We start from the raw sequence: 26448 nt of genomic DNA on the forward strand, positions 1-26448 counted from the left end.
AAACATAATTTTTTGTAGTGAGACCAATATTGATACATCACAGTTTAGTAATATTGTTGCTGCTATTCGATCTTGGGAAGTTGAAATTTATCACATTTATAGAGAAGCGAACTGTGCGGCGGACCATCTGGCGTCTATTAGCTATGACTACTTGACGGAGTTTTTAGCTCATGATAACCCGCCTCCTAGCCTTGTTCCTTGGATGCTTCATGATCTCTACGTAATCTGTTATTATAGGACTATTTAGTTCATTTTTTGTATAGGTTTTGCCTCTTTTCCTTGTACCAAAAAAAAAATAAGTTGTGGGTATTATTTGACAAAGAATAAAAAATGATGAATCAAAATGGTAAAAATTTAAAATTATGGTATTTTTGGCAAATAATAATTAGGGATTATGAAAAAAGTACCTAAAATTTTAAAAATATTTACAAAAGTACCTGTAAACTTTTTTTTATTTACAAAAATATCGATTGATTTAAAATTATTTATAAAACTAACAAAAAATAAAAATTATTTATAAAAGTACGACGTGTATAATGTTGGTATAATTATGGCATAGTTTCGGTATATTAAAACTATAAACCAAAGAATTTAAAAATAATATTTGGTTTATTATTGGTTAATTTCAGTATATTCTCGGTATATAGGTAATAATTTTTTTATATATATTTTCTAGTTGATAACATGTATATCTTTTATATGTATTTTTCACTATAGTTGGTAATGAATTAGAGAATTTGTATATTGTTGGTATAATTTTGATATATTGTTAGTTTAATTTTTACTATACTATGTGGTGTAATATTGGTGTAATTTTTATTAAATAATAATAAAATTTCAGTATATTTTGATGTGTATACTCTTTGTATACTGTTGGTATAATTTTGGTATTTTGTTAGTTTAATTTTTAGTATACGATTTGATATAATTTTGGTAAATTTTTTATTTAATATTAATGTGTATAATGTTGGTACAACGTTAGTACAATGTTGGTATAATATTAGTACAATGTTGGTATAATGTTAGTATACTTTTAGTTTATTAGTATACTGACATTATACCAACAGTATAAACCGTATGTTTGTATTTATTTTATATTTTTTGGTATTTTTATAAATATTTTTAAATCAACTAGGATTTTTGTAAATGAAAAAAGTCAATATGTATTTTGTAGTAATTTTTTTTATTTTTTTTAGTAAGTAGTGTAATTTCCTTTAATAATTTCCTCTAATAATTATGGATAGATAAATACATTTAATGTACATTTGAGTGTACACAATAAATAGATTGGAAGAAGTGACTTTACTCAAATTTATGAGGAATAAAATTAGAGTTTCAGTTTCTTCCTGTACTGAATTCAGTTACTTGAGAATGAAGTAACTGCATTTTAGAATTAATTCCGAAATTGCTTTTATTTTACTTCTCAAATTATTGACAACTTTTCTTAACTTCATTTTTGTTACATAGGAAGTAGAGAACTTGAGATTTTTCTATTGTTGGACCGTGCTTGTACTGGCATATATCAGAAGAATGAACAGTTTAAATCAAATCAAGAAGCTAAGAATGAAAATAATTCTTAAAGGAGCAGAAGAGTAGTCTTAAAAGAATGTCACCAATTTGATCAAATGCAAAAGAAACATCATAATCAAGAACAGAAAACTAAACCTGTTCAACAAAATACTAATATCATCTTTAAAGCAAATAATATTGTTTTAGAAGAATAACAACAACTAAATAAAAATGCTGCAACATCACTACAACATTTTAAGCTAACACATATATAGACTTAAGCATCAAATATCGAAGCTTTAAACACGAAATTCTTGGAATCGATCAGCTCAAAAACACATACATCTCCCAGGGATAAACTGTTGTCTTTCGAAAAGCGACCCCACCCTTCGGTGAAAATCATCCCGTAATCTCTCCGTAATGCTCGTACTAACCACTCCTTTTGCCGTTCCTTTCCATAAGATTTTTGAATTTTGACGTCCTCTCTAGAAATCGCGCGGAGATACTTGTCGGAAAATGCAGCCGGTATGTACTGCATTCAATCAAGATTTCGCAATGTAACTCTCAAATTCAGAAATACGAAAACATGTAATTAATTTCTTAAGCATCAAAATATAGGAATTTTTTTACCAAGGCACGGATAGTCTGTGACGTTAGGACAGCCATGAAAGCAGGACTTGTTGGCTTGCATTTTTTTGCTGCTTTCACTGCCCTCTTGCTTTCTGGAGACAAGTTTCTGTAGATGCTTGCAAAGTTTTTTGTCACTACGATTTCTGATTCTGTTTCGGATGCTGAAGATTCATTTTCATCTGTAAAAAAAGGAACAGAATTCAGATTAAATTATGGACTAAAACAGAAACGATTTGAACCATGCATTTTCTTCACCTGAATCCGTTTCCTCTTCTTCTATCTTGCACTTTTTCTGTGACTTTTTGCGGTTGCTTGTCATATTTGGTGATCTATAATCATCACGAGCATCAACCCTTTTGCCATCTTTGTTACTTCTTTGATGCATGGAAGATTTAAACTTGTTTTTCCTTTTCAAAGATTCCTTTCTATCTTCTTTATCATCGTCTGTAGTTTCTTGATCTTCGTCGTCGCCACCATCATCATCAGATGTAGTTTCTCGATCACTATCATCATCATCGTCGTCGTCGTCTGTAGTTTCTTGATCATCATCATTATCAGATTCAGTTTCTTGATCATCATCAGTCTCCTCATTGTTACAGAACCGAGTCTGCTTATGACTGAAACGTTGCTTATTGGATTTTGTAACGTTGCATGGATATTCAATTTGAAGAAAAGCTTGAGAAGGATCAAATACGGCAACTTTAAAGAACGAGAAACCTTTGTATGTGAATCCCAGAATGAAGCCTTTATGTAGATAACCAAGTTCCACCAGTTTAGCAATGTCTAGACAAGCTCTTTTGTTGTCTTTTTTTGTCAATCTAACTCTCACAGAAAACCCATTTGGAAAACTAAGTGTAGCAAATTTATTACTGCGAAATTCCTTGCCAAAACTCCTTGTAAAAGATGGAAGCATCTGTATATAATGTTTCAATTTAATTAGTGTTTTTGAGTTTATAACAGTGAAAACAATTGAAATATAAATAACTAATGTTAATTTATGCATACCAGCTTTTTCTTTTGAATGCAACGTCGGTCTATATGTTTCAAGAACTTCACTGGCAGCGGCTTTTTTGAAGGCATTTGTGTTCTTCTTGGCTGGCACCGGCACCGGCAAGCTTTCATTGTTCTGATCACTGTATCAGAACAGAACCACAAAATATACACAAACCTATAATAGTTTATATTTATAGACAAGCTTCTTATTTTGAATATTTTAAAATATGAATAAAGTTGATACTGGTTTTTTTTTTTTTTCATTATTTTCAACTTTCAACTACTCCTATTAACTTTTCTTTAATAATCATTAATAATCACTTTGTTCAATAAAAAATTAATTATCAGTTTATGTTTTCAAAATTCATTTTTAATACTCCAACAGACTAATGGTTTCTTATTCCAACAGACTCTTCATATTCCATTTATTCCCTTTTGGGAAAGGAAAAAGAATTATTTATGCCCTTAAATTTTGGCTGCAGGATCAAGTAAGCCCTCAACGTCCGAAATGGTTTAAATATGCCCGTAACGTCTTAAAATGTTGACAATTAGACCCTCAATTTGGACGCATAGATGATACGTTAGGGGCGTGGTTGTCCAAATCAAGGGCCTTATTGTTCATTTTTTAAGAGTTTAGGGGCATATTTGAACTTTTTTGAACGTTAGGGTCTTACTTCATTTTAAAGCCAAACTTCAAAGTTATAAATGATTCTTTTTTTTTTTGGTAAATTATGTTTGACCCGAATTGTTTGGGCAGAAAATAGCCTGAAAGGGTTTAATTCAATTAAAAATATAACAAAGGTTGTTTCTAAAAAAAACATAATGACTTCTCAATGGAAAAACATTAATTACATATAATTATTTATTATAATATTTGGATTCTTTAACAAATACTTAAATCAATAGCTAATATAGATTTATGCTTCATTTAACTACTCGCTAGTTATTCTAGATCAACTAAAAAGATAAAATTCGTGAGGTTTACGAGCCTCTTTACACATATAAAATAATAATTTTTATTACACTAAATAATTGGAATGTGGATGGAAAATTTCAAAGAAGCGGGGACGGGGATAGGGATAGTTTTCCCATCCCCACCCCGTCCATTGCCATTCCTAGGTCTTTTCATCACGAAAATACGAGAAATAAAATGCGCACTGACCAATCGTCCTTAAGACAAGAAGATGCAGTGGCCCCCTAAAAATATTTCAGACTAAAAGAAATTAAATAAGCCTAGCAATATTTAAAAGTGTGCAATCTGTTTGAACCGAACCGAACTAATTTTTTTTTTAACTCAAACCAAGTTTTATGGAAGAATATTTTTAAAGCTAACAAGTCGGTTTGGTCGGGTTTTTTGATTCGCTTCAGCTTACGCGGAAAACTGCCTAAAACTTTTATGCTCAAAACTAAACCGAATCGAACTAATTTTTTTTTTTTTAACTCAAACCAAGTTTTATGGAAGAATATTTTTAAAGCAAACAAGTCGGTTTGGTCGGGTTTTTTGATTCGCTTCAGCTTACGCGGAAAACTGCCTAAAACTTTTATGCTCAAAACTAAACCGAACCGACTAATAGAAATTTCTTTATAATTTTAAATCGAACCAAATTAAATTTTTCAGTTCAATTCGATATTTTGGTTTCGGTTTGATTTTACGCATCCCTAGCTACATCTGACTAACTGAATGAAAATAATTATAATACTAAAATGGAGTAATAAAGATATCCAGAAGTTGTAAGTGTACATTTCCATGTCCCAATTTCTATGGTAATTAAAAATGAGTAATGCTATTTAATCCATCAAAACTAACTCACCTTATTATCAGCTAACGTGTCAATAAACGAGTTGCTATATTTAAAGAGGAAACTTAAAACATACACTTTTGAAAAGAAATTGAGCAAATAAAAAACTGTTATATCAGACGGTATATTAAGGTGGATTAAATAGCATTTTTTATTAAAAACATTGTCTAACCATTTTTTTCCTATTTATATAGCCGCCATCATTATTTTTTGAGAAAACAACAAAATTTTGAAAAAAATGGTTTTTATTTTCACACATTATATGCTACATTGAAAAATTTTCATCTACACCCACTTTTTGAAATATATTTAGTTAATACCACCTTTTCTAATATCAGTGTGCGTCACCGGAGGCGTTATCTTGTGCACCAACAGAGCTGGTGTACCATACCACATAACACTGACCCGCGCGTCATGAATTGAACCCAATTCAGTACAAACTAAATGAGAAATTTACAAAAATATCTAAAAAAACTAAAAATATTTTTTAGAATTACCTCAAAAACTGAAAGTTTACAAATATATATAAAAATTTAAATATTTATTTTTTTACTTTACAATTTATTTTTTTACTCTGCAGTTTCAAGCAGTTTCAAAAAACACAATTTGAAAATGTTTTACAAAACATTTCAAATACAGTTTTTAATAGAGTTTCAAACGGTTTCAAAAAAACAATTTGAAACTGTTTTATAAACCGTTTCGAAGACGGTTTTTAATTGGGTTGAAAACGGTTTATAACAGTTTCTAAAAATAATTTGAAACCGTTTTAAAAAACTATTTCTATTACAGTTTCAAAAGGTTTCAAAAAAAATTTAAATTGACATTTTTAAAATTATTTATAATGCAGTTTCAAACAGTTTAAAAAAACGGAGTATTATTACAAATTTTCAGAGTAAGAATAAATAAATTTTCGGAGTAAAAGAATAAAGTTTTAGAAAAAAAGGTAGAAGAAATTTTTTCAAAAAACCAGCTAGGAGCTTTTGTTTTGAATACTAGATAAGTATTATGTAAGTGAGCCCCCATACAATTTTAATAATCTACGAGATAAAACTGTACATACATACAGTAGACTCTCTAATAATTAATATTTAATAAATTAATAATTTTAATAATTAATGAAATTTTAGAGAACCAATTTTAATATTACGTCTTATATTATATTTAATAAATTAATAGTTCTAATAATTAATAATTTTTTAATTCAACATGTGTATTAATTATTAGAGGGTCGACTGTATATTTGTTTATATGACATAACATCTACCTTCAAGGCCTGCTTGTAAACAGAGCAAAGTCTGTAAATTCACTAATATGTTTTAAGAATTCTTGCAAAATATATACAAACCAGGCAGTGACGAAGTCAGACCACAAATTCAGGTAGGGCACAATTTAATTGAAAAAATTTAAAATATCAGACCATAAAAAATTTACACTTAAAAATAAAAGTTATAAAATTGTTAAATATTAAATATAATAAAAAATAAAAAAAAATAAACAGTACAAAATTGACAAATCAGCGCTTTTCATCAAAAAAACAAAAACAAAACCAGTTAACGCTTTCTAATTGGAGGAAATTGTGTCTTGCGAGTCTTCATCTTTTGAAACCGTTGTAAGATATCTTCATCATCAATATTTTTTTTTAATTTTTTTTTGTAAAACATACGAGACAATCATTTAAGAACTGATTTTCCATCTTATTTCGCATTGATGATATTCATACATGAGAACAATCTTTCAATTGTCGTAGTTGCAACCGTAATACCAACCAAATAAGTAAATAAACTAAAGAAAATTAACGATCGTATCCCGTCTTAACCATCATTTTAACAAGGCCACTAATATCATGAAGATCACTAAAATTATTTGTATTTCTAACATTAAAGATCTAAGTTTGAATTTTATTAAAATTTATCCATGACTTACATCAAAAATATTATCAAAAAAATAAACTCAACATTCAAACCCGTAAAAAATTGAAATTATTTATTATTATAAGTAAATAGAAATTATAAAAAAATTGTACTATAAAGTACAACTAAAATAATCAAATTTAATTACATAAATTACTAAAAGAAAAATAAAAAGTTTTCACGAAATACAAAAATATAACCGAATAAAGGAATTGAAATATATAAACAAAATTAAAGTATACCTGACAATGGCACAATGGCATTTTTTAAATCTTAATCGGTATGTCAAATTTTTTTTTACTAATTTCTCTCTAAAAGATAACTCTTATTTTGTTTTAATTGATGAAAGTGCCACTGTGTTAATGACCTAAAACAATAAAACTAAGTATGGGTTAATGAATAGCCAAAATACACAAGACTCACTCTTTAAAAAGAATTAAGGATTTTTTACACAAATCCCCTAAAACAATTCTTATCCATTATTTATACCTCAGCATTTTATTTTAGGCAGTAATCACTCAAAAGAATAAAATAGTTTCTACAAATCCCTCATAATCCAAATAAGCTAATTTTATATTAAAATATGACAGTTTTAACCTTTGATTAGATCTGTTAATATCTCTTGCAAAATTGTCTTGGGTCTCCATCAACAGTACCGTTGAAGCCCAACGACGTTCGGCGAGATCGGGCGACGGTCCAATGCTAAAAAATGGACTATACGACCAAACCACCATTTTCTTCATCTTCTTCCCTCCAAAGCTAAAAAATGGAGGAAAACACAATCTGGCCATTAATTGCAGTAATCACATGCTCATTCACTACAATTCGCGCATATAAGAGAAAATCACTTAATTAACTGGCGTCGTTGCCGGCTTTCTTGTCATGTCCATTCATTTCGGTGTTAGTTACAGGTCTTTACTCTATTTTTATTTCATTTTTTCCTCTTCTTGTATAGATTAATAAGCATTATCCTTATAATTAATTTAATTACAGGTTTGAAGGTATGATCCTTGCAGTTTTTTCTCACATCATCCAAACTTACGAAGGTCGGAGAAGAAAGGAAGAGATGAATTGATGCTGATTTCAAAAGAAGGCTGCCAGAGAAATTAGTAATTAACTTTATTTTTTCTCTTAATTGCTAATGGAAATGCAATAAAACTGATACGGTCTTGATTTGTGTAAGGATACAAGTGTTGTCCAACGGTGGAATGGTGGGGACGAGTATTGTTTGGATTCGAAAGAATCAAGAGTGCATGGTTACAGCTCTAACGGGTGCTATTATTGGTCATTATTCTTGCGCTAATGGAGATACTTGGTCTTCAGACTTGGGTGCTTAGTGATGCTATTCCCACACATTACAAACTATTGGTTATTGAAAGACTCATAATATTTTAATTCATTAAAGAATGGTAGTGAGAATCATATTTGTTAAGCCAATTATTTATTGATTTGAATGTTTGCAAGAATTAATACTTTTGCTTAGATATACTTTTGCTTATTGTTAGATTGTTCTTTAAAATTAAACTTTTTTTATATATGTTTTGTAATGTGAAGAATTGCAGCAGTAGCCCGCACGGGTTCGGTCTAGTGGTCTAAGTCTCAGCCATCTGGGCGCCGAAAGGTTGCGAGTTCAAACCTCGGCTACACCCTTTCTTAATATGGAGTGGTTGAGGTTGGATTGTTTGCCATTATAGCTCGGAATTACCAGGTATGTGGGCTTGCGGGCGGTCCACATCCCGGGGTTTGACAATGATATTGAGTTTCGGCTCAGTAGAGTGAGTCCTCGTCACAAAAAAAAAATTGCAGCAGTATGCCTAATAAAAATAGTTCAGTATATGGTATCATTTCAGGTTCACATACGGTTCACATCAGGTTGCTTTTCAGTTTAATAGATTCTCAATTACATTTCACTTAAAAGCAGTTATTTAATTCTTATAATAGACTATGTCTCCAAATTATTTCAATATAAAATGTTAGATAAGATTTTTAAAACGAATAAAATAATATTTATTAAAAATTAAATTAAAGTAGTTCAGTTGATATAGGTTTACATCAGGTTGATTTTTAGTTTTATAGACTATCAAATATATTTCACTTAAAAGAGATTCAATTTATATATTACACTAAATCTCAAAAATTCTCTCAATATAAAATATCAGTTAAGATTGTAAAAAGCAGTAAGACAAATTTTATTAAAATTTGAATTAAGATAGTTCAGTTAATATAGGTTCACATCATGTTCACATAAGGTTCACATCAGGTTGATTTTTGATTTTATAAACTGCCAAATATATTTCACTTAAAAGAGATTCAATTTGTATATTACACTAAATCTCAAAAAATCTTTCAATATCAATTAAGATTGTAAAGAGCAGGAAGACAAGTTTTATAAAAAATTGAATTAATGTAGTTCAGTTAATATAGGTTCACATCAGGTTCACATAAGGTTCACATCAGGTTGATTTTTGTTTTTATAGATTGTCAAATACGTTTCACTTAAAAGAGATATTCAATTTGTATATTACATTAAATCTCAAAATACTCTCTATATAAAATATCATTTAAGATTTTAAAAAGCAGCAAAATAAATTTTATTAAAAATTGAACTAAACTAGTTCATTTGATAAGTTCACATCGGGTTGTTTTTCAGTTATATTTCACTTAAAAACAGTTATTCAATTCTTATAATAGACTATATCTCAAAATTCTCTATGTAAAAGATCAGATAAGATCGTAAAGATCACCAATACAAATTTTATAAAAAATGAATTAACATAATTCAGTTAATATAGGTTCATATCAGGTTCACATCAGGTTGATTTTTAATTTTATAGACTACCGATATTCAATTTGTACATTACACTAAATCTCAAAATTTTATCTATATAAAATGTCAGTTAAGATTGTAAAGAGCAGTAAGATAAATTTTATAAAAAAATGAATTAAAATAGTTCAGTTGATATAGGTTCACATCAGATTAACATCAGGTTGATTTAAATTATAGACTCACTTTTTATGGTCACTCTTTTTCGAGAAAAATTAAAAGCATTTTTCTTTTTTAATTGCAATTTTCTTACTCTCCAAGTGTCATCTTCTACAAGATGAGATTTAACGTTAAAGATCTTAGGTGTTGAATATGATAAAAAAATTAAAAATGACAAGCTAAGTGTTGTTATTATGTTTTAATCTGTATTTTGTTTTTCTAGTTTCTACCCCATATAATTTGGAAGGAACTCAAAAAGCACAAGAATATCAATTACCATATGAAAAAAACTGAAAATTACTTGAATAAATTGAAAAAAGTGTAGTGTTCAACAACTACATGTCGTTATTAGTTCCATTTGCAGTTTTTGCTGCATCATCACAAGGTTCCTTATTTTCCACCAAAAACACCATTCTTTTCACCATGAACAATCTGTTGAACAATGTTTTCAAGTTTTGTTTTTATTTCTCTTCTACTTCTAAGAATCTGAAGTACTATTTCTTAAAGATATCAATATTCACCATCTGAACGTCGATTTTTCGCATTCGCTGATAAACTCTTATACAAATTCCTTTTTCAAAATTTCACCGCCGCAGCCTCCGCAACCATGATCGGAGTTTCATCGGAAGTAGATCTTGTTGCGATGTCAAAAAATAAGAACAAAGCCAAAGAAATAAAAGAATCATTCGAGCTCTTCTCTTAACCAATCTCTGCGTTGCTCCACTACTTGTAAGTCCAAGAGTTTTAGCAAAGCCACCACCGTCAAGTCCGACCACCGCCGCACCCGACCATAGCCATGTCCGACGACCGATGGTTTAACCAGCAATCAACCACATCCATATTCTAACATTAATTAAGATGTTGAGCAGTTGAGATGTTGTGGAATAAAAATGAGAGAATAATGCAAGAACATATTTAAAAAATCGAAGAAGAAAGATGAAGTGCAGGAAATGATTCATAGTAACAGACACACACTATAAAATATACAATGGGGATAAGATAGTAAATATAAATATAAAAAGGTAGGCATGAAAATCATTTTATAAAATTGGGAGATTTTTGCAAGAAAAAAAAAGCTGGGTCACTAACATAAACTTTTGAGATTTTGAGTGATTTGGTATAATTATCTCAAAAATTAAAGGGAATTGAGGTAGGGGCCAGGCCCGTCCTGGCCCTACCCTCTCTCCGTCCCTGAAACCAGGGCATGGCAGAACTCCAAATCTTAATCAAGGTTAAAAAGACAAATAATGAAGCAAATGTTTTAAGAATTCATTCACTTTTTATTTTCTTTTTGATTTTCTCGCTTGTTCTTGCTTCCCAAACAAAAAATGTATGACAATCTCAAGTAACACCAAACAAACAAAATAATCAAAATCAAATCATAGACAAAACAAAACAAAACAAGACATGAAGGTTATGAGATGCTACCTGAAGGGTAGCAGGCTCGACACGCGACTCGGCAGATACAATGGTTGTACTTGTAGCAGCGGCGTTGACAGAATTCATGCTGCTGCTACTGTTATCATTAACACTTGTCACCTTTCGGAGAAATACTTGTGTGAACCAAGTTCACCATATAGGATTATGAACCATACATTTATCATATGACACATGTAGAAAATAAATGTCATAACCAATCAATAAATATCACATTAATTATAGCTAAAATATAATCAATTGGTAATTACATTTATTTTCGACACGTGTCACACGATAAATTCATAAATCAATGTGCAAAAGTTTGTGAAAACATCTCAAATGTAAAACATAGGCATGAGTTCAAACCGGAATTAAAGAGAAACTTTGTGAGAGTAAAACATAGTATATACATATTTGATAAAACAAAAAAAGGCACTGGCAGTCTACTTTATCATGCAAAATCACTTATGCATTTCTTACAATCCATCAACAGAAAGACAAGCTGAGGCTTTTCATGCCTTTAACGAACTGCACGAGAAATAGAAGCTTTCAGCATCACATTTTTTTGTTATCAGCTCAAAAACACAAACATCATCTGCCTTCAGATTGTTTTCTCTGCAAAATGCTTGCCATCCCTTCCCAAATGCTGCACGTTTGTGACTACTTTTACGGAGGCAGATTGTCCAAACTCGTCCGCCAAACATTGCCAGTTTAACATACCCACGAGCTCCTCTAAGATACCTCTTCAAAAAGTGTCTTGGCACATGCTGTGAAAAGAAAAAATTAGGATTACCGTTAGCGCTCTCGCTTAAATCAATCGCAAAAAGCGGAAAATGTAGAGAGCAGATTTTATAGAACAGCTAGTTTACCATCATATCACGATCGCAATATGTGCCCAACAAAACTTTAAAACACGGATTTTTAGGTTTATAGTTTCTATCAGCATGAATCGCAATCTTACTTTCTGGGGATACATCTGTAGAGTCCGACATTGAAGTGTCGATAATTTTTGTATCACCTTGAACTGCATAAATAGTAACTTTCATTGCCTCATTACACTTTATCATCTCGAAGACACAAACATCACCGGCCTTCAAGTTATTGTCCCTGAAAAATGGTCTCATTCCTTTTCCAAAACTGAAAAGTCCACGTTGTTTTCGGAGGGCAACGGTCCACTCTCTTCCATCAGAAACATCAAACTTAAATAATTTAGGAGTTGCACTTAGATACCTTGTTGCAAATTTTGAAGGTACATGCTGCAACAAAATGAAAAACAGCTAAGTTTATTTCAATGGCGAAACAAAAAACTTCAAAACTAAAACATAATTTAGGCATAACAAAGGCTCACCAGCTCTCTGCAATTATACACGTACAACACAGCCATGAAACAAGGATGTTTCGGTATGTACTGTCTAGCTAATTCAATTGCTGCCTTACTTTCTAAGGAAACCTTCCTAAACTCCAAGTTTTCAGTGGTAATAATTTCGAAATCTTCACATTTTGGCACCAGCAGACTTTCACCTGAAAATATAAATAGCTCACTATTTATTAAAGGAATATAAGAATAGCTTACCAAATTCAACCTTAACTCGCAATAAACATATCTCACCATCAACCGGGCTTCCAACATTCTCCGTATATTCAATTTCGCAAGCAGTTGTATCAAATATGAAGACGCCGAAACTGGAGAAACCTCTATATGCAAAGATTAGAAAGTAGCCTTTGCCAATCGAATAATGTTCTACGAAGTCATGCCAACCATCATCAAACCAAATGTCATTTTGGTCTTTTCTCATTGAGACTCTCCAATTACAGCCATTAGGGACGATGAAGTTAGCAACATTAGACAGTTCATCTCGAAATCTACGCACAAACTTAATCGGAATCCTCTGCAAGTACTTTCACCAAGTCAGGACATCAATGAAAGTTATTTTCAATCATACAGTTACATGACAGACATTCATATATACTAGTCACATAATAAGTCTTGCAAGAACTACATTGCACGAAAACTTATTCAGTTCTACGTTTGGGCGTTTCGTTTCTGTAAACAGAAACACTCACAATGAAACTTTATATTTTATTTCTATAATCTCTATGCTTGCAAGAAAATAAAAGTAGTTTCACCATCTCTTTTTCAAGTTTCCTCACAACATAGGCCAAGAACATAAAGTAAAAAAGAAAAATTACTATCATTGGATAAATCTTTTGCACTATCTCATAGCATGCAAGATCAATAAAAGAACAGTGAAAGATTGTTTACTTCTAATCTCTTATGTTGCATGCAATCAATAAAAAATGTTTGCATGTATAGAACTTGCAAGTGAATTACCAGCTTCTTTTCAGTTAAGGTACTGGGAAGGATTATCTTGAAAAAGCGCCACTTTGGTTTATCTGCCAGAGAATTTGACCGCCGGCGATGAGCATCTCCGCTGGTTGCAACTTCCCTCCGGCGAGCCATAAATTAAGCCACCTCAAAGAGAAGCCAGAACCTTTTTCTAGTTAGTGAAATAATTTCACTGAAATCTCTTAAAAGTGGCCTGCTAAATTATTGTGCGGTTTAACAAATGTTATGTCATAGTGGACAAGGACAGACAAGTGTATTCAGACAAAAGATTCTGATTTTAAGGAATATTTAATTGAGCTCAGTAACCTCCAAAGGAATTTTTTAATTAATATTAGCAGTAAATTTGATATTTTAAATTTAATAGAATGAGCTAATGACTATTTAGTCAGTATTTTCATAAATTTTGGTATTTGCAGTGACAATATCATAGTAAATCTATATATAGTTGGAACATTTTGAATGATCAAGAAACACATGCAGGATAATTGTGCATAAGGCTTTATAATCTATCTTCACATTAACACCATAGTGTATATTGATATACTTTCTTCTTCCACATGAAAAAACATTTCCTAGGTGTTCTTACACTCTTCTATACTAACTGATTCACATTGCAAAAAGCAAAAACAAAAACAAAAAGCTACAGTCCTGCAACATAAGCCTTACATTCACTGAGCTACTGCATATTCATTCAGTGATCTGCGTAAAAAGTGCAAAAGCCTACGCATGACAGCGCAATTTTAATACGCAGTTCAGTTCTTGACCTTAGCAATCAATTCTGAGGCTCTGAATCTTCAAGTGCAGGGAAGTTTCAGCATCTTCAACTGCAGGAAATATAGAAACTTTCATCACCCCATTGTTTCTTGTCAGCTCAAAGACACACACATCTCCTTCCTTCAGATTATTGTCGCTGCTAAATGCTTTCATTCCGTTCCCAAATATTATAAGCGACCTATTTTTTCTAAGGCTGATCTCCCACTTCCTTTTATCAGAAACTTCTAGTTTCATATTCTTGAGAGTTCCGTAAAGATACCTACTCGAAAAATCCTTCGGCACATTCTGCAAAATAAAAATGAAAAATGAAACCAAAGAGGATTACTTTAATTGCAGACTTGGAAAACTGCAGGAACATTAATATATAGTAGCTTACCAACAACTTAAGTGAACGAAGCACCACCATAAAAGAAGGATATTTCGGTTTGTACTCCCTAGCAGTACCAATTGCTCTCTTAGTTTCTGGTGATACCTCTGTAAACTCAAACGCGGCATTTGTAATAATGCTTATATCAGTATGAAATATAGAAGCTTTAAGCGCCATACTGTTTTTAATTATCAGCTCAAAGACGCAAACATCTCCTGTTTTCAGATTATTGTCCCTAAAAAATGCACTCAGTCCCTTTCCCATCTGCAATAGTCCACGAATTCTCCTAAGGCCGATTGTCCATTCTCTTCCATCGGAAACTTCAACTTTAATATATTTAGACCCTTTTCTATGAAAATTTCCAGAAAATTGTCTAGGAACAGACTGCAAAAATATATGGAGCACACAAAGCATAACGCAATGAATAATCACAGGTAAGCTAAATTTAATCGGCAAACAGGAGAATTTCAAGAGCATATTTATTAAAAAGGCTTACAATTATACCGGCATAGCAATTATATGGTCTCAACACAATCATAAAAGAAGTTTGTTTTGGCTTGTACTCCCCAGCAGCAAGCATTGCCGTCTTACTCTCTGGCAACACCTCTATAAACTTGGACATTTCACTAGAGATAGTTTCTATATATTCTTCAGAGTTTGCTACCCACTTATTATCACCTGAAAATAAAACTCATAATTCAAAAATAAATAATGTGACAGTACAAGAGAAATCAGAGGGTTCTTACAGAAACACTTGGAAGAGTTTCCAAGTATTCTGATGAGCATACAAGATTTACCTTCAGACCAATTGCCATCTTGTAATTCAATAACCTCTTGAGCGCAAGATATTTTTTGTTTGTTAGTTCGGTCTCTTCTTGATTTATTAGCATAACCATCAGTCAATTCAACCAACTGCTCTATCTTCGCCTTTTTATTTCTTGTCTGATAGTGGTGTTTAAAATTTGGGCTCATTGATGAACTAACACCTCTACTTCTTTTCTTCGTTCTGGGATTCAGTTCAGATAGAGGGAGTCGTTTGCTGGATTCCATTTTGTTTGTACTTGCATCACAAACTTTGCTTTTAAAAACAGTACTACGTGGTAATAGAGTTCTAGCACAGAGGTCCTCATTAGAGTTACCTTCAGAGCAATTGCCATCTTGTAATTCAATAACCTCGCAAGAGCGAGATATTTTACGTTTGGCAGTTCGGTTTCTTCTTGATTTATTAGCACCACCATTAATCAATTCAGCCAACTGCTCCGCCTTCACCTTGTTTCTTGTCTGATATTGGCGCTCAAAATTTGGGCTCATTGATGAACCAACACCTCTACTTATTTTCTTCTTTCTGGGATCCAGTTCAGATAGAGGGAGTCGTTTTCCAGATTGAATTTTGCTTGCACTTGCATCACAAGCTTTGCTTTTAAAAACAGTACCAGCACAAAGGTCCTCAGTCAAGGTATTACAGTCCACATCAACCTGATTTTGTATACGATTGTTATCACCACAGGTGAGGATTTGATCATTATGCGGGTACTCAATCTCACAAGAAGAAACATCAAATATGAGTACACTGAAATTGGAGAAACCTCTATACCGGAAGACTAGAAGGTATTCTTTGCAGATTGAATGATGTTCTGCAAATTCATGCCAACCATTATCAAACCAAATCTCATTTTGCACTCTTGTCAATCCCACTTTGCAATGATAACCATTAGGTAGGATGAAATTGGCAACATCAGAAAGTTCATCCCCAAACTTCCGCACAAATTTAGTTGGAATTTTCTGCAGGAAACTTAACCAAGTTAACGGATATACACAACTTAAGTCGTGCCAATTTTGATCCATCAAAGTAGTTAAAGGAAAAACGATGGATATATAACATGTTTCATAAAGTTTATGGACAAATAGGCAATTCTCATATATACACGTAGTGTATGGAAAGATTTTCCCAAACAATAAGCTAGCTTGCACGGTACATCTCTAGTTCTATGTTTCGGTGTTTCATTCCGTTTCTAGCAATACCTTTGAAACTCCAAAACTTTACATTTATAAGTTATTGTAATACTAAAATCTATGTTTTTCCTTCTCGTTTCAACATTTCCCGTTCCATCTTTTTCAGTTTTCCGTATCAGCGTTTTCTGTTTCCGTGCTACATAGACGGTAAAGTATTTCACCTATTACTTAAAGCACATATAACCTTTTTAGAATATCGGAAAAGGAGCTAAGCAACAACACATATAAGAATTTCTGATCAAGAAATTAAAGGGTGAGCCCAGTTTTCACATTGTGTTCAATTGCATGAATTTTAAACCTATTAAATGTTAATATCAACTTCAAGCTCTCAAAGTAACGAATAAATTATTCCAAGAAAATATCACAGTAATTTTCCCGCATGCAAAACCAATGCAAAGTCCGATTCATCAGCTAAACTGAAAAAGATTGAGTCACTATTAAATATAAAGATTACCAGCTTCTTTTGAGTAATGGTCCTAGGAAGAATAATCTTAAAGAAATGGGGCAAGGGTTTCTCCGCCTGAGAAGAAGATTGCGGATGATCATCCCCATTTGCTTCCGCTTCGCTCCGGTGAGCCATAACACAAGGCCCGCCTTTAAAAAAATCGACGGTGGTGGTGTCGGTGGTTTGTGAGCGGCAAAGTGATTGTAAGAGTCTTGAATTGCAGTATAGTAATTTGGCAGTGAGACTAAAACTGTAATAAATGTTCTCTTGGAGACCGGGATGGAATTGCAGTGATCATCTTTTTCAGCCTCCCGCTATTTTTTCTCCAAGAGTTTCTTCATACGGACCTGGGCCTTATTTTTCTCTTTTAGTTTAACTTAAGCTAAACATATAAATTTATGAGAGGATGACAAAAGTATCTAAATTTTTTAAAATATTTATAAAAGTGTCTGTAAATTTTTTTTATTTACAAAAATACGACTGATTTAAAATTAATTACAAAAGTATCAAAAAATGAAAATTAATTATAAAAGTAAGATTTATATAATGTCGGTATAATTATGATATAATTTTGGAATATTAAAACTATAAATCAGATAATTTAAAAATAATTATTATTGGTATAATTTCAGTATATTTTCGGTATATCGATTATATATTTTTATATATATTTTCTAGTTGGTAAAATGTATATTTTTTTATATTTTTTTTTTCACTATAGTTGGTAATGAACTAGAGAATTTGTATATTGTTGTTATAATTTTAGTATATTGTTAGGTTAATATTTAGTATGCAAAATTTCAGTATATTTTGATGTGTACACTCTTGGTATACTGTTAGTATAATTTTGGTATATTATTAATTTAATTTTTAGTATACGATTTGATGTAATTTTGGTAAATTTTTATTTAATATTAATAGAATCTCAGTATGTATAATGTTGGTATAATTTTGGTATAATGTTGATATAATATTAGTTTATTAGTATACTGACATTATACCCACGGTATACACCGTATGTTTGATATTATTTTTTATTTTTTATACTTTTGTAAATATTATTAAGATTTTTGTAAATGAAAAAAGTCAATATGTAGTTTTGTACTTATATTCATTTTTTTGGTAAATGGTGTAATTTCCTCTTAATTTAATCTATTTTTGTTAAAATTAAGGGCTAATGGGCTGCAAAAAAACCCCGACCTTTGTTTAATTTTTCAATTTCACCCTGACGTAGCAATTTTTTCGATTATACCCTATTTCGAATTTTTAGTTTTCAATTGCATCCTAATACACTAAATTGAACTCTTTTCATTCGGTTAATATTCAAAAGAGGTCCTTCATTTTTATTAAAAAATCTTTAATGTTTTAAATTATAATAAAAAACCATCTTCTTTATAATATTAAAAAATTAATTAAATTTAAATTAATTAAAAAAAATTCCGGAGGACTCCTCCAGAAACTGAATTTTTTTCTCAATTTATTTATTTTTAGGATTTATCTGAAATTTATTTAAGTTTAAGGATTTGTTTGAATTTGGCCAAATGGAAAAAAGCATTTAATAATCCTTTAATGTGGTTGTTTTACATATTTTAGTCCTTATAATAATAAATTTTTTAAATTTTTTTTAAATTAAGGTGCAATTGAAAACTAAAAATTTGAAATAGGGTATAATCGAAAAAAAATTGCTACGTCAGGATGGAATTGAAAAAAAAAATAAAGGTCGGGGCTTTTTCAGCCCATTAGCCTAAAATTAAAATGTAGTAATATTATTTTAGTATCTATAATTTTAAGTTTATATTTTTATTGGTTAAATGCCTAAAGAAAATACATCACATTTGTGTTTGTTTTCAATTAGATTGCAGTGATGGTGAGAAAAGGAAAAATGAGGATAGAAGAAAAGAGGTGATGTACTAACACCATTCCCAATACGAACCGGAGCCCCCCCCCCCCCCCTTTCTATAATCGATCAAGTCTCAAAAATACTTCTCCACACAAAATTTGGAGTTACACCCAACTTAACATCTAGAAAAGAAGACTCCGAAAAATATTTTGCTTTGAACACCGAGACAATTATCGAGACCAAATGCCAAGCTTGCTTAAACAATATTGCAATACTGAAATTCGTAATTTTCTTAAACCCCAATTCGCCAATTTTTTTTATGTTAACAGAGTTTATTCCAATTAACCCAATTGATACCTTTTTTGCCTTCTTGGTTACTACGCCACCAAAACGAGTTCATCATCCGCTCTAACTGCTCACACAACTTGATAGGAATCAAAACGACATTCATAATAAAATTAGGAATTGCTTGAGCCACGAACTTGATAAGCACATTTTTACCTTCACGCGAAAGAAATTTTGATCCGGAAAAGGCATTGTTACTAATCTGATTCCTTTGGAGTATCGAGAAGCCAAAATCATCCAACTTAGGAAAAATTATACCCTGCACTCTATTTTTTTTTTTGAAATTTTTGCTAGAATACGCTTTAACTTAGTGATGTAAAAATAACTTTTTAATTTTTTTTAAAATACCTCATTTTCCGATAAGCTACCATTTATCTACCAATAATCTATCAAAAAGTGTAATTTTGCCAACCATAAAAAATAGGGAGTATTTTTGCAAACATATAGCTGAAAATAGGTATTTTGTGTAAAAACCCTCCAACTTATGGCTATTGACTCAAGAGCATGGGATGTGAACTTGGTAAGGGACCTATTTTAGGTTGAGGTGGTTGACCGTATTTTTTCAGTCCCATTGAGTTTATGAAATGTTGATGATTGTTGGTACTGGAACTCAGATACAAGAGGTCATTTCTCAGTAAAGAGCTGTTTATTTGCTTGTAGCGGGAGAAGCTACATGTGATGGAAATGGTGTTTGGAAGATTGTATTGGGTTTGCATGTCCCCATGGACAGAAAAACGTTTCTTTAGAGAGTTTGTGATGGTTGCTTTCCAACTTGTGACGTGCTTGCATCAAGACGTGTATTCATAAACGCATCCTGTAAGGTGTGTTCTGGCCCGAATGAAACAGTGATGCATTTGTTTGTTGAGTGCCCCTTTGCTAGGGACTATTGGAGCAGCGCAGGTTTTGTTATTACAACGGTTGTCGGAGGTGTGTTCAGAGACAGGTTATTTACTTGGGTTGGAGTCATAGAGGCTGATGAAGTTGGTTTACCTGCAATGGTATGCTAGAATCTTTCGGTAAACCGCAATCACTTGGTTTGGAACGGGAAGAGAAAATCTATGAGTGGAGTTGTGGATGAAGTTGGGCAAAACATGGTTGCATGGCAGCGGGCTCAAATGGACAGAAAGTTGGTGCCAGATGTGACGTTAATGAAGAAAGATGGTTTCGCAAAATGGATAAAGCCTCCAGTAGGTTACTTTAAAATTAATGTTGATGAGAGATGTAGTTCTTCAGGAAGGTCTATCGGGGTTGGTTGCATGGTTCGATCGAAATGAGAAGGGTGATCTGTTGCAAGCTAGAACAATGCATTTTCAGGGGAGTTTTGGTCCTCGTATTGCAAAAATTATGGGTATCCGGGAAGTTTTGAGCTGGATAAAAGTTACCAAGACGTCATCATGGAATCGAATGCTTTGCATGTTGTCTTGGATATTCGGAATCCTGCTAGTGTGGAGTCGGATTTGTTAGTCTCAAATTGTACTGAGTTGGCGAAACAGTTTACTAATTTAAGTTTTGTTTTTATAACGTGATCTGCGAATCAGGCCACACATTTCTTAGCGCATTATGCATGTTCCTTGCAAAGTCATCAAAAGTGGTTTAGCCATTTTCCTGAATTTCTTACAGCTGTTATCGATTCCGATTTCAGAGAATAATATCGCCCGTTTTTCCTTAAAAAAATGAAAGAAGGTGATGTTGTGTAGGAAAGGAAGGTGACATAGCAGGGTAAAATAGTATTTTCTTAACATTTGAGTGATATGGCGCCACGGTGGACAAAAGCATGTGCATTTTTGTCAATTTAAAATCGTGAATATAATTGAAAATAAAAGTGATAATTTGGATGAAATTAATCGTTTTAGAAGGTTAATATTTTAAAAGAAAAAAGCATAGAAATGGTGTACTTTTTAGACATTTGGCTTATTTAAGTCTAGTAAACTTATTTAGTTTCTCACTATAACATAATTATCAAAGAAAATAAAATTAATTTTATAATTTTATCTATTTTTTTACTATATTTATATTTAATATATATTATTTTGTATGTCATTTTTTACATTTTATATTGGTGTTTTTATTTATGTTATATCTCCAATACAAGAATAAGAGAGATAAAAAGTTAATTACATATAAAATTATTATATTTACACTAGTTCTGTTAGAAATTTGAGAAGTTGGTAATTATATTCACCGTCTTTATTTTATCTTTTTTGTAATTAAGTATATTACTACTTAAAAATTTAATGACTTCAGAGATGATATAACTACTAGAAAGACAACATAGCAGTCCCGTATAAATGCTTTTTCTAGTAAAAAGATAACATCTACAAAAGAATCACAACTTTTACCTTCAATTATAAATGGTAGAAAGTATAACAAAACCCTCAAGTTTTCTCAAAAGTACAGATTATTCCTTTTACTTTTTCTGGGCACAATTAAGCCCCCGTGTTTAAAATTGAATAATTAAACCTTATTATTTTGAAATCGAACAAATAAACCCTTTTAGTTTACTTTTGGGACACTTACCCCCTCAAATCTTCGGTAAATATTTTAAATATTAACATTATTTTTGAACTTTTTTCTTATATGATTATGAGAGACATGTCAACTATTAACGAGTGTTTCTAATGATGTTGGATGCAAAGAGTTATTTGTTCTATTTGAAAATAAAGAGGGCTTAATTATACTCCAAAAGAATAAAAGGGTTGATTTGTATTTTTGTGAAAACTACGAGAGTTTTTTTTATACATTTTACCATTATATATCTATTACCGTGATCAATTCTATCAAATTTATGAATATTTTTATATATATTGTCAAGCGAAAGAGCTTCTCCTAAACTAAATTATTAAATAATTTCTTTTAATTTTTTAATATTTGTAAAATAAAAAAAAATAAAAAAAATTTATTTCAAGTACTCTTTACAGTTAATAATCATCATAAAAGTCTATAATAAAAATATTTGTGTATTTAATAGAATTGAAAAAAAATAGTGGGCAATACAATTTAGGGTTTGTCTAAAATCCAGCGCTGGACCGGTCCAGCACAAAAGGACAAAGAGGAATAGATAAAAAATTTACTTCTAGAAAAATGTGTAGGCAAGTTACAAATAAGATGTTACCGGACCCACATATTCTTTAATGAAAAGATGTCTAACTTCCATTTGCTTACTTTTCAATAATTTTTTTCTTTTTAATAACACGTATATTTTTTATTTCTTATTATCATTCAAAAATTAATTAATATATAAATTGTTGAAATGAAAAAATTAATAATATATAAATTTAAAAAAATAAAATAATGCATGAGGTATAGTAAATAAATTATAAATGAAAAAATAAAGTTTAATTTTAAAATATAATGTTATTAAATTTATAATTAAATTTTTATTTTAATAAAATTTAATATAAATAAAAAAAATACATTATGATCAATTTTATAATTAAATATGTGATTGTAGGTTACAAAATTTTTTTAATCAATTTTATAATTAAAAAGAATTACATATTTTATAGATTTGACCATGTCTTAACACATGCAGCAGCTTCATGGCACCTTTCGTCCATGTTCCGGTCGAATCCGGATTGGACATCTTCATGAAAGTCGTAGGTATTCGAGTTACCTTTCAAGGAACATTTGAATCGATGAAATCCGACGTGGGGGGAACGAGTTATGACATAAATACACAATCTGAATATACCTTGATTTCACACTGATATACACATGCAGCAGTTTCATGGCACCTTCCGTCCATGTTTCGGGTCGAATCCGGATTGGACGTCTTCATGAAAGTTGTAGGTATTTGAGTTACCTTTCCAGGGACATTTCAATCGATGAACTCCCACGTCGGAAAAACGATTTACGAATTAAATACTCGGATTGGGTACATACAGATTTTATAAAGCTGCACACATGCAGCGGCTTCAAGGATACTTTTGTCCCTTTTCCAGATTGAATCCGGTCCGGACGTCTTCATAAAGGTTGTGGGTATTCGAATTATCTTCTATGAACGTTTGAATAAGTTAAATCCGACGTCGGAAAAGCGAGTTATGATAAAAATACCCGGACTGGTTTTTGAAAACATACTTCTATCTCCTTTGTATCGCTTGAATAGCTACCCATTACTAAAAAGTGAACTTGAAAATAATAAATTTCATTTAAATAAAATAATATGTAGAAATGGGACGCGTGTTGAATTATTCGGATAGAATAGATTATTATAAATTAAGAAAAATGAGGTATATTTAAATTCAAATCTAAAATAATTGAACATATATATTTTAATTAAATAAATTATAAATAATAATAATAAACTATGTCCATAATGTTTAGTCAATGGGGACAAGAAGACAAATTACGCATATAAATCCCCCTCCCTATGGTTTTGGAAGATACTTCGACCTTTTTCAAAAAAAGATTGATATATACGGGTATAGGCATGTGTAAATTCCTATCTACGGGATAGTTCTGGAAAATCACGTCTCCACACATGCAGCTGATTGAATGGAGATTTTGTCCCTCTTAGAGGATGAATCCGTACCAGACCTCTTCATGAAAATTGTAGGTATTCGAGTTGCCTTTGCAGGAACGTTTGAATCGATGAAATCCGACGTCGGGAGAACGAGTTATGATAAAAATACCCAGACTGTTTTCGAAAACATACTTCTATCCCCTTTGTATCGCTTAAATAGCTACCCATTACTAAAAAGTGACTTGAAAATAATAAATTTAAGTTAAATAAAATAACATGTAGAAATGGGACGCGTGTTGAACTATTCGGACAGAATAAATTATTATAAATTAAGGAAAATGAGGTATATTTAAATTCAAATTTAAAATAATTGAACATATATATTTTAATTAAATAAATTATAAATAATAATAATAAACCATGTTCATAATGTTTAGTCAATGAGGACAAGAAGATAAAGTAAGCATATATAATCCCCCTCCCTATGGTTTTGTAAGATGCTTCTACCATTTTCAAAAAAAGATGGATATATACGGATATAGGCATGTGTAAATTTCTATCTACGGGATAGTCCTGGAAAATCACTTATCCACACATGCAGCTGATTGAATAGATATTTCGTCCCTCTTAGAGGACGAATCCGGACCGGACCTCTTCATGAAAGTTGTAGGTATTCGAGTTGCCTTTCCAGAGACATTTGAATCGATGAAATCCCACGTCGGAAAAACGATTTACGAATTAAATACTCGAACTGGGTACATGCAGATTTCATAAAACTGCACACGTGCAGCGGCTTCAAGGACACTTTTGTCCCTTTTTCAGATTGAATCCGGACCGGACGTCTTCATAAAAGTTGTAGGTATTCGAATTATCTTTCTATGGACGTCTGAATAAGTTAGATCCGACGTCGGACAAGCGAGTTATGATAAAAATACTCGGGCTGGTTTTTGAAAACATGCTTCTATCCTCTTTGTATCGCTTGAATAGCTACCCATTACTAAAAAGTGAACTTGAAAATAATAAATTTCAGTTAAATAAAATAACATGGAGAAATGGGACGCGTATTGAATTATTCGGATAGAATAAATTATTATAAATTAAAAAAAATGAGATATATTTAAATTCAAATTTAAAATAATTGAATATATATATATATATATATATATATATATATATATATATATTAAATAAAATATAATTAATAATAATAAACTATGTACGTAATTTTTATAAACCATTAACATATTTATATTCAATTTAAGTGAAATATATTTTCAATTATTTTTAATTTCAATTTAAATATATATCATTTTTATTAATTTATAATAAACTATTTTATCCAAATAATACAATACACGTTCAATTTTTCTATGACTTTGGTTTAATTTGAATTTATTAGTTTCAATTTTATTTAGTGATAATTCTTGAATATAGCAACATTAGAGCATGTAATGGATCATCCACAAATAAAAAAAAGATTTTATTGCAAGAAAACTATTAAATGTATTTTTAATATCATACTTATGGAGCAATATTCTGAAGCGCTAATTTTTCACGTTTGCATACATATTATGTTATATTTTTACTATTAAGTATATATTGCTTAAATTAATTAATTTTCTTCATATCATAATATCTAATACTACTAATTGAGAATATATTTTTAATTGTCAAATCAATTAAATCAGATTTAATTATTCTTTTAAATTATCACTAAATAATTTAAATATATATATATATATATATATATATATATATATATATATACACACACACACATACATGATTACATGCTGATATAAAATTGTATCTACAAACTATTACATAGATAATTCAAATAGAACTGTCAGAAATACTATATTTATGTAATATCTTTTTCTATTTGGAAAAATAACAAAAAAAAATTCAACCTTAAAAATATTAAAATAAATTTCAATAATTAATTAATTTTTAAATTTTATTAAAATATTTACATCTAATTTTTAAAATAAACCGAAAAACAGCGGCTCTTTTTTAGAAAAAAAGCACATGAGAAGGAGCACCTGCTCCTTCTAAAAGAAGGAGTCCGGAGCTCCTTCTTGAGAAGGAGCTCCGGACAGGTGCTCCTTCTCATGAGAAGAAGCTCCGTGAGAAGGAGCTCCGGACTGCTTCTTCTTAGATGAGAAGAAGCAGTCCATTGTTTTTTTTAGCGGCTGTTGGGTAGATATAATTTTTATTTGTTATTTATTTAATATTTTGTAAAAATTATATTTTTTAAAATTTTTTAGTTTAATAAAATTCAAATAAAAAAATTATATTATATAGTACGCGTGTTGAATTATTCGGATAAAATAGTTCATTATTGATGGAGTCTGCCTTCTGAACCGGTGAGTGAACCTGCAAAACAGGGTAGAAGCTAACCGGACGGTGGTTGTCCGATTAACTCTCCGATGCTAAAGTCAGTTTAGAGCTTTTAGCAGCGTTTTAAGTATCTGAATGTAATTGTGATTCTAGGCATACCTCGTGCTCCTTTTATAGTAGTCGAATATACCTAGTAGAGTTGTATTAGGCAGGTGAATCCTACTTTATAGGGATTCGGCAATATCGTAGAGATTCTCCTGATTTGTCGGGAT

The 26448-nt window shown here is 30.9% G+C and overlaps 3 protein-coding genes and 1 long non-coding RNA gene across 5 annotated transcripts; 1 reads left to right on the forward strand and 3 right to left on the reverse strand.

Annotated features, from left to right (window-relative positions):
* Window positions 1-1786: 1786 nt before the first annotated feature.
* On the reverse strand, window positions 1787-3557 carry LOC126681989 (B3 domain-containing transcription factor VRN1-like). The gene is made up of 4 exons (XM_056105921.1): window positions 3520-3557; window positions 2395-3272; window positions 2140-2318; window positions 1787-2041 (listed from the first exon to the last, which is right to left on the reverse strand). The coding sequence occupies exons 1-4, from the start codon at window positions 3555-3557 to the stop codon at window positions 1787-1789; spliced, it is 1350 nt and encodes a 449-aa protein (XP_055961896.1).
* A 1313-nt stretch (window positions 3558-4870) lies between these two features.
* LOC126683256 (uncharacterized) lies at window positions 4871-8307 on the forward strand. The gene is made up of 2 exons (XR_007641662.2): window positions 4871-7950; window positions 8025-8307. It is a non-coding gene; the product is annotated as an uncharacterized LOC126683256 (long non-coding RNA).
* Window positions 8308-11583: 3276 nt separating this feature from the next.
* Window positions 11584-13979, reverse strand: LOC126683255 (B3 domain-containing transcription factor VRN1-like). Of its 2 annotated transcripts, none has more exons than XM_050379103.2 (5): window positions 13576-13979; window positions 12853-13132; window positions 12592-12764; window positions 12113-12499; window positions 11584-12010 (listed from the first exon to the last, which is right to left on the reverse strand). In XM_050379103.2, exons 1-5 carry the CDS (start codon window positions 13702-13704, stop codon window positions 11756-11758), a joined length of 1224 nt encoding a protein of 407 aa, XP_050235060.1. In that variant the 5' UTR covers window positions 13705-13979; the 3' UTR covers window positions 11584-11755. The 2 variants fall into 2 exon arrangements, with proteins under 2 accessions (XP_050235060.1, XP_050235061.1); XM_050379104.2 differs by having other exon boundaries at window positions 11884-12010; window positions 12205-12499.
* A 122-nt stretch (window positions 13980-14101) lies between these two features.
* LOC126683254 (uncharacterized) lies at window positions 14102-17545 on the reverse strand. The gene is made up of 5 exons (XM_050379102.1): window positions 17199-17545; window positions 15529-16513; window positions 15228-15409; window positions 14741-15115; window positions 14102-14649 (listed from the first exon to the last, which is right to left on the reverse strand). The coding sequence occupies exons 1-5, from the start codon at window positions 17322-17324 to the stop codon at window positions 14356-14358; spliced, it is 1962 nt and encodes a 653-aa protein (XP_050235059.1). The 5' UTR covers window positions 17325-17545; the 3' UTR covers window positions 14102-14355.
* Between the last annotated feature and the right edge of the window lie 8903 nt (window positions 17546-26448).

This window comes from Mercurialis annua, linkage group LG5 (genome assembly GCF_937616625.2).
Source record: "Mercurialis annua linkage group LG5, ddMerAnnu1.2, whole genome shotgun sequence".
NCBI classification, from domain to species: Eukaryota; Viridiplantae; Streptophyta; class Magnoliopsida; order Malpighiales; family Euphorbiaceae; genus Mercurialis; species Mercurialis annua.

Coding starts and splice junctions, on each gene's coding strand:
- LOC126681989 (XM_056105921.1), bottom strand. CDS start 3,557: ATGGAATATGAAGAGTCTGTTGGAATAAGAAACCATTA. Junction 2,319..2,394: donor AGAAGAGGAAACGGATTCAG/GTGAAGAAAATG, acceptor CTTTTTTTACAG/ATGAAAATGAATCTTCAGCA. Junction 2,042..2,139: donor CACAGACTATCCGTGCCTTG/GTAAAAAAATTC, acceptor GATTGAATGCAG/TACATACCGGCTGCATTTTC.
- LOC126683254 (XM_050379102.1), bottom strand. CDS start 17,324: ATGGCTCACCGGAGCGAAGCGGAAGCAAATGGGGATGATCATCCGCAA. Junction 16,514..17,198: donor CCATTACTCAAAAGAAGCTG/GTAATCTTTATA, acceptor AGTTTCCTGCAG/AAAATTCCAACTAAATTTGT. Junction 14,650..14,740: donor TTCGTTCACTTAAGTTGTTG/GTAAGCTACTAT, acceptor TTTATTTTGCAG/AATGTGCCGAAGGATTTTTC.
- LOC126683255 (XM_050379103.2), bottom strand. CDS start 13,704: ATGGCTCGCCGGAGGGAAGTTGCAACCAGCGGAGATGCTCATCGCCGG. Junction 13,133..13,575: donor CCTTAACTGAAAAGAAGCTG/GTAATTCACTTG, acceptor AAGTACTTGCAG/AGGATTCCGATTAAGTTTGT. Junction 12,011..12,112: donor ATTGCGATCGTGATATGATG/GTAAACTAGCTG, acceptor TTCTTTTCACAG/CATGTGCCAAGACACTTTTT.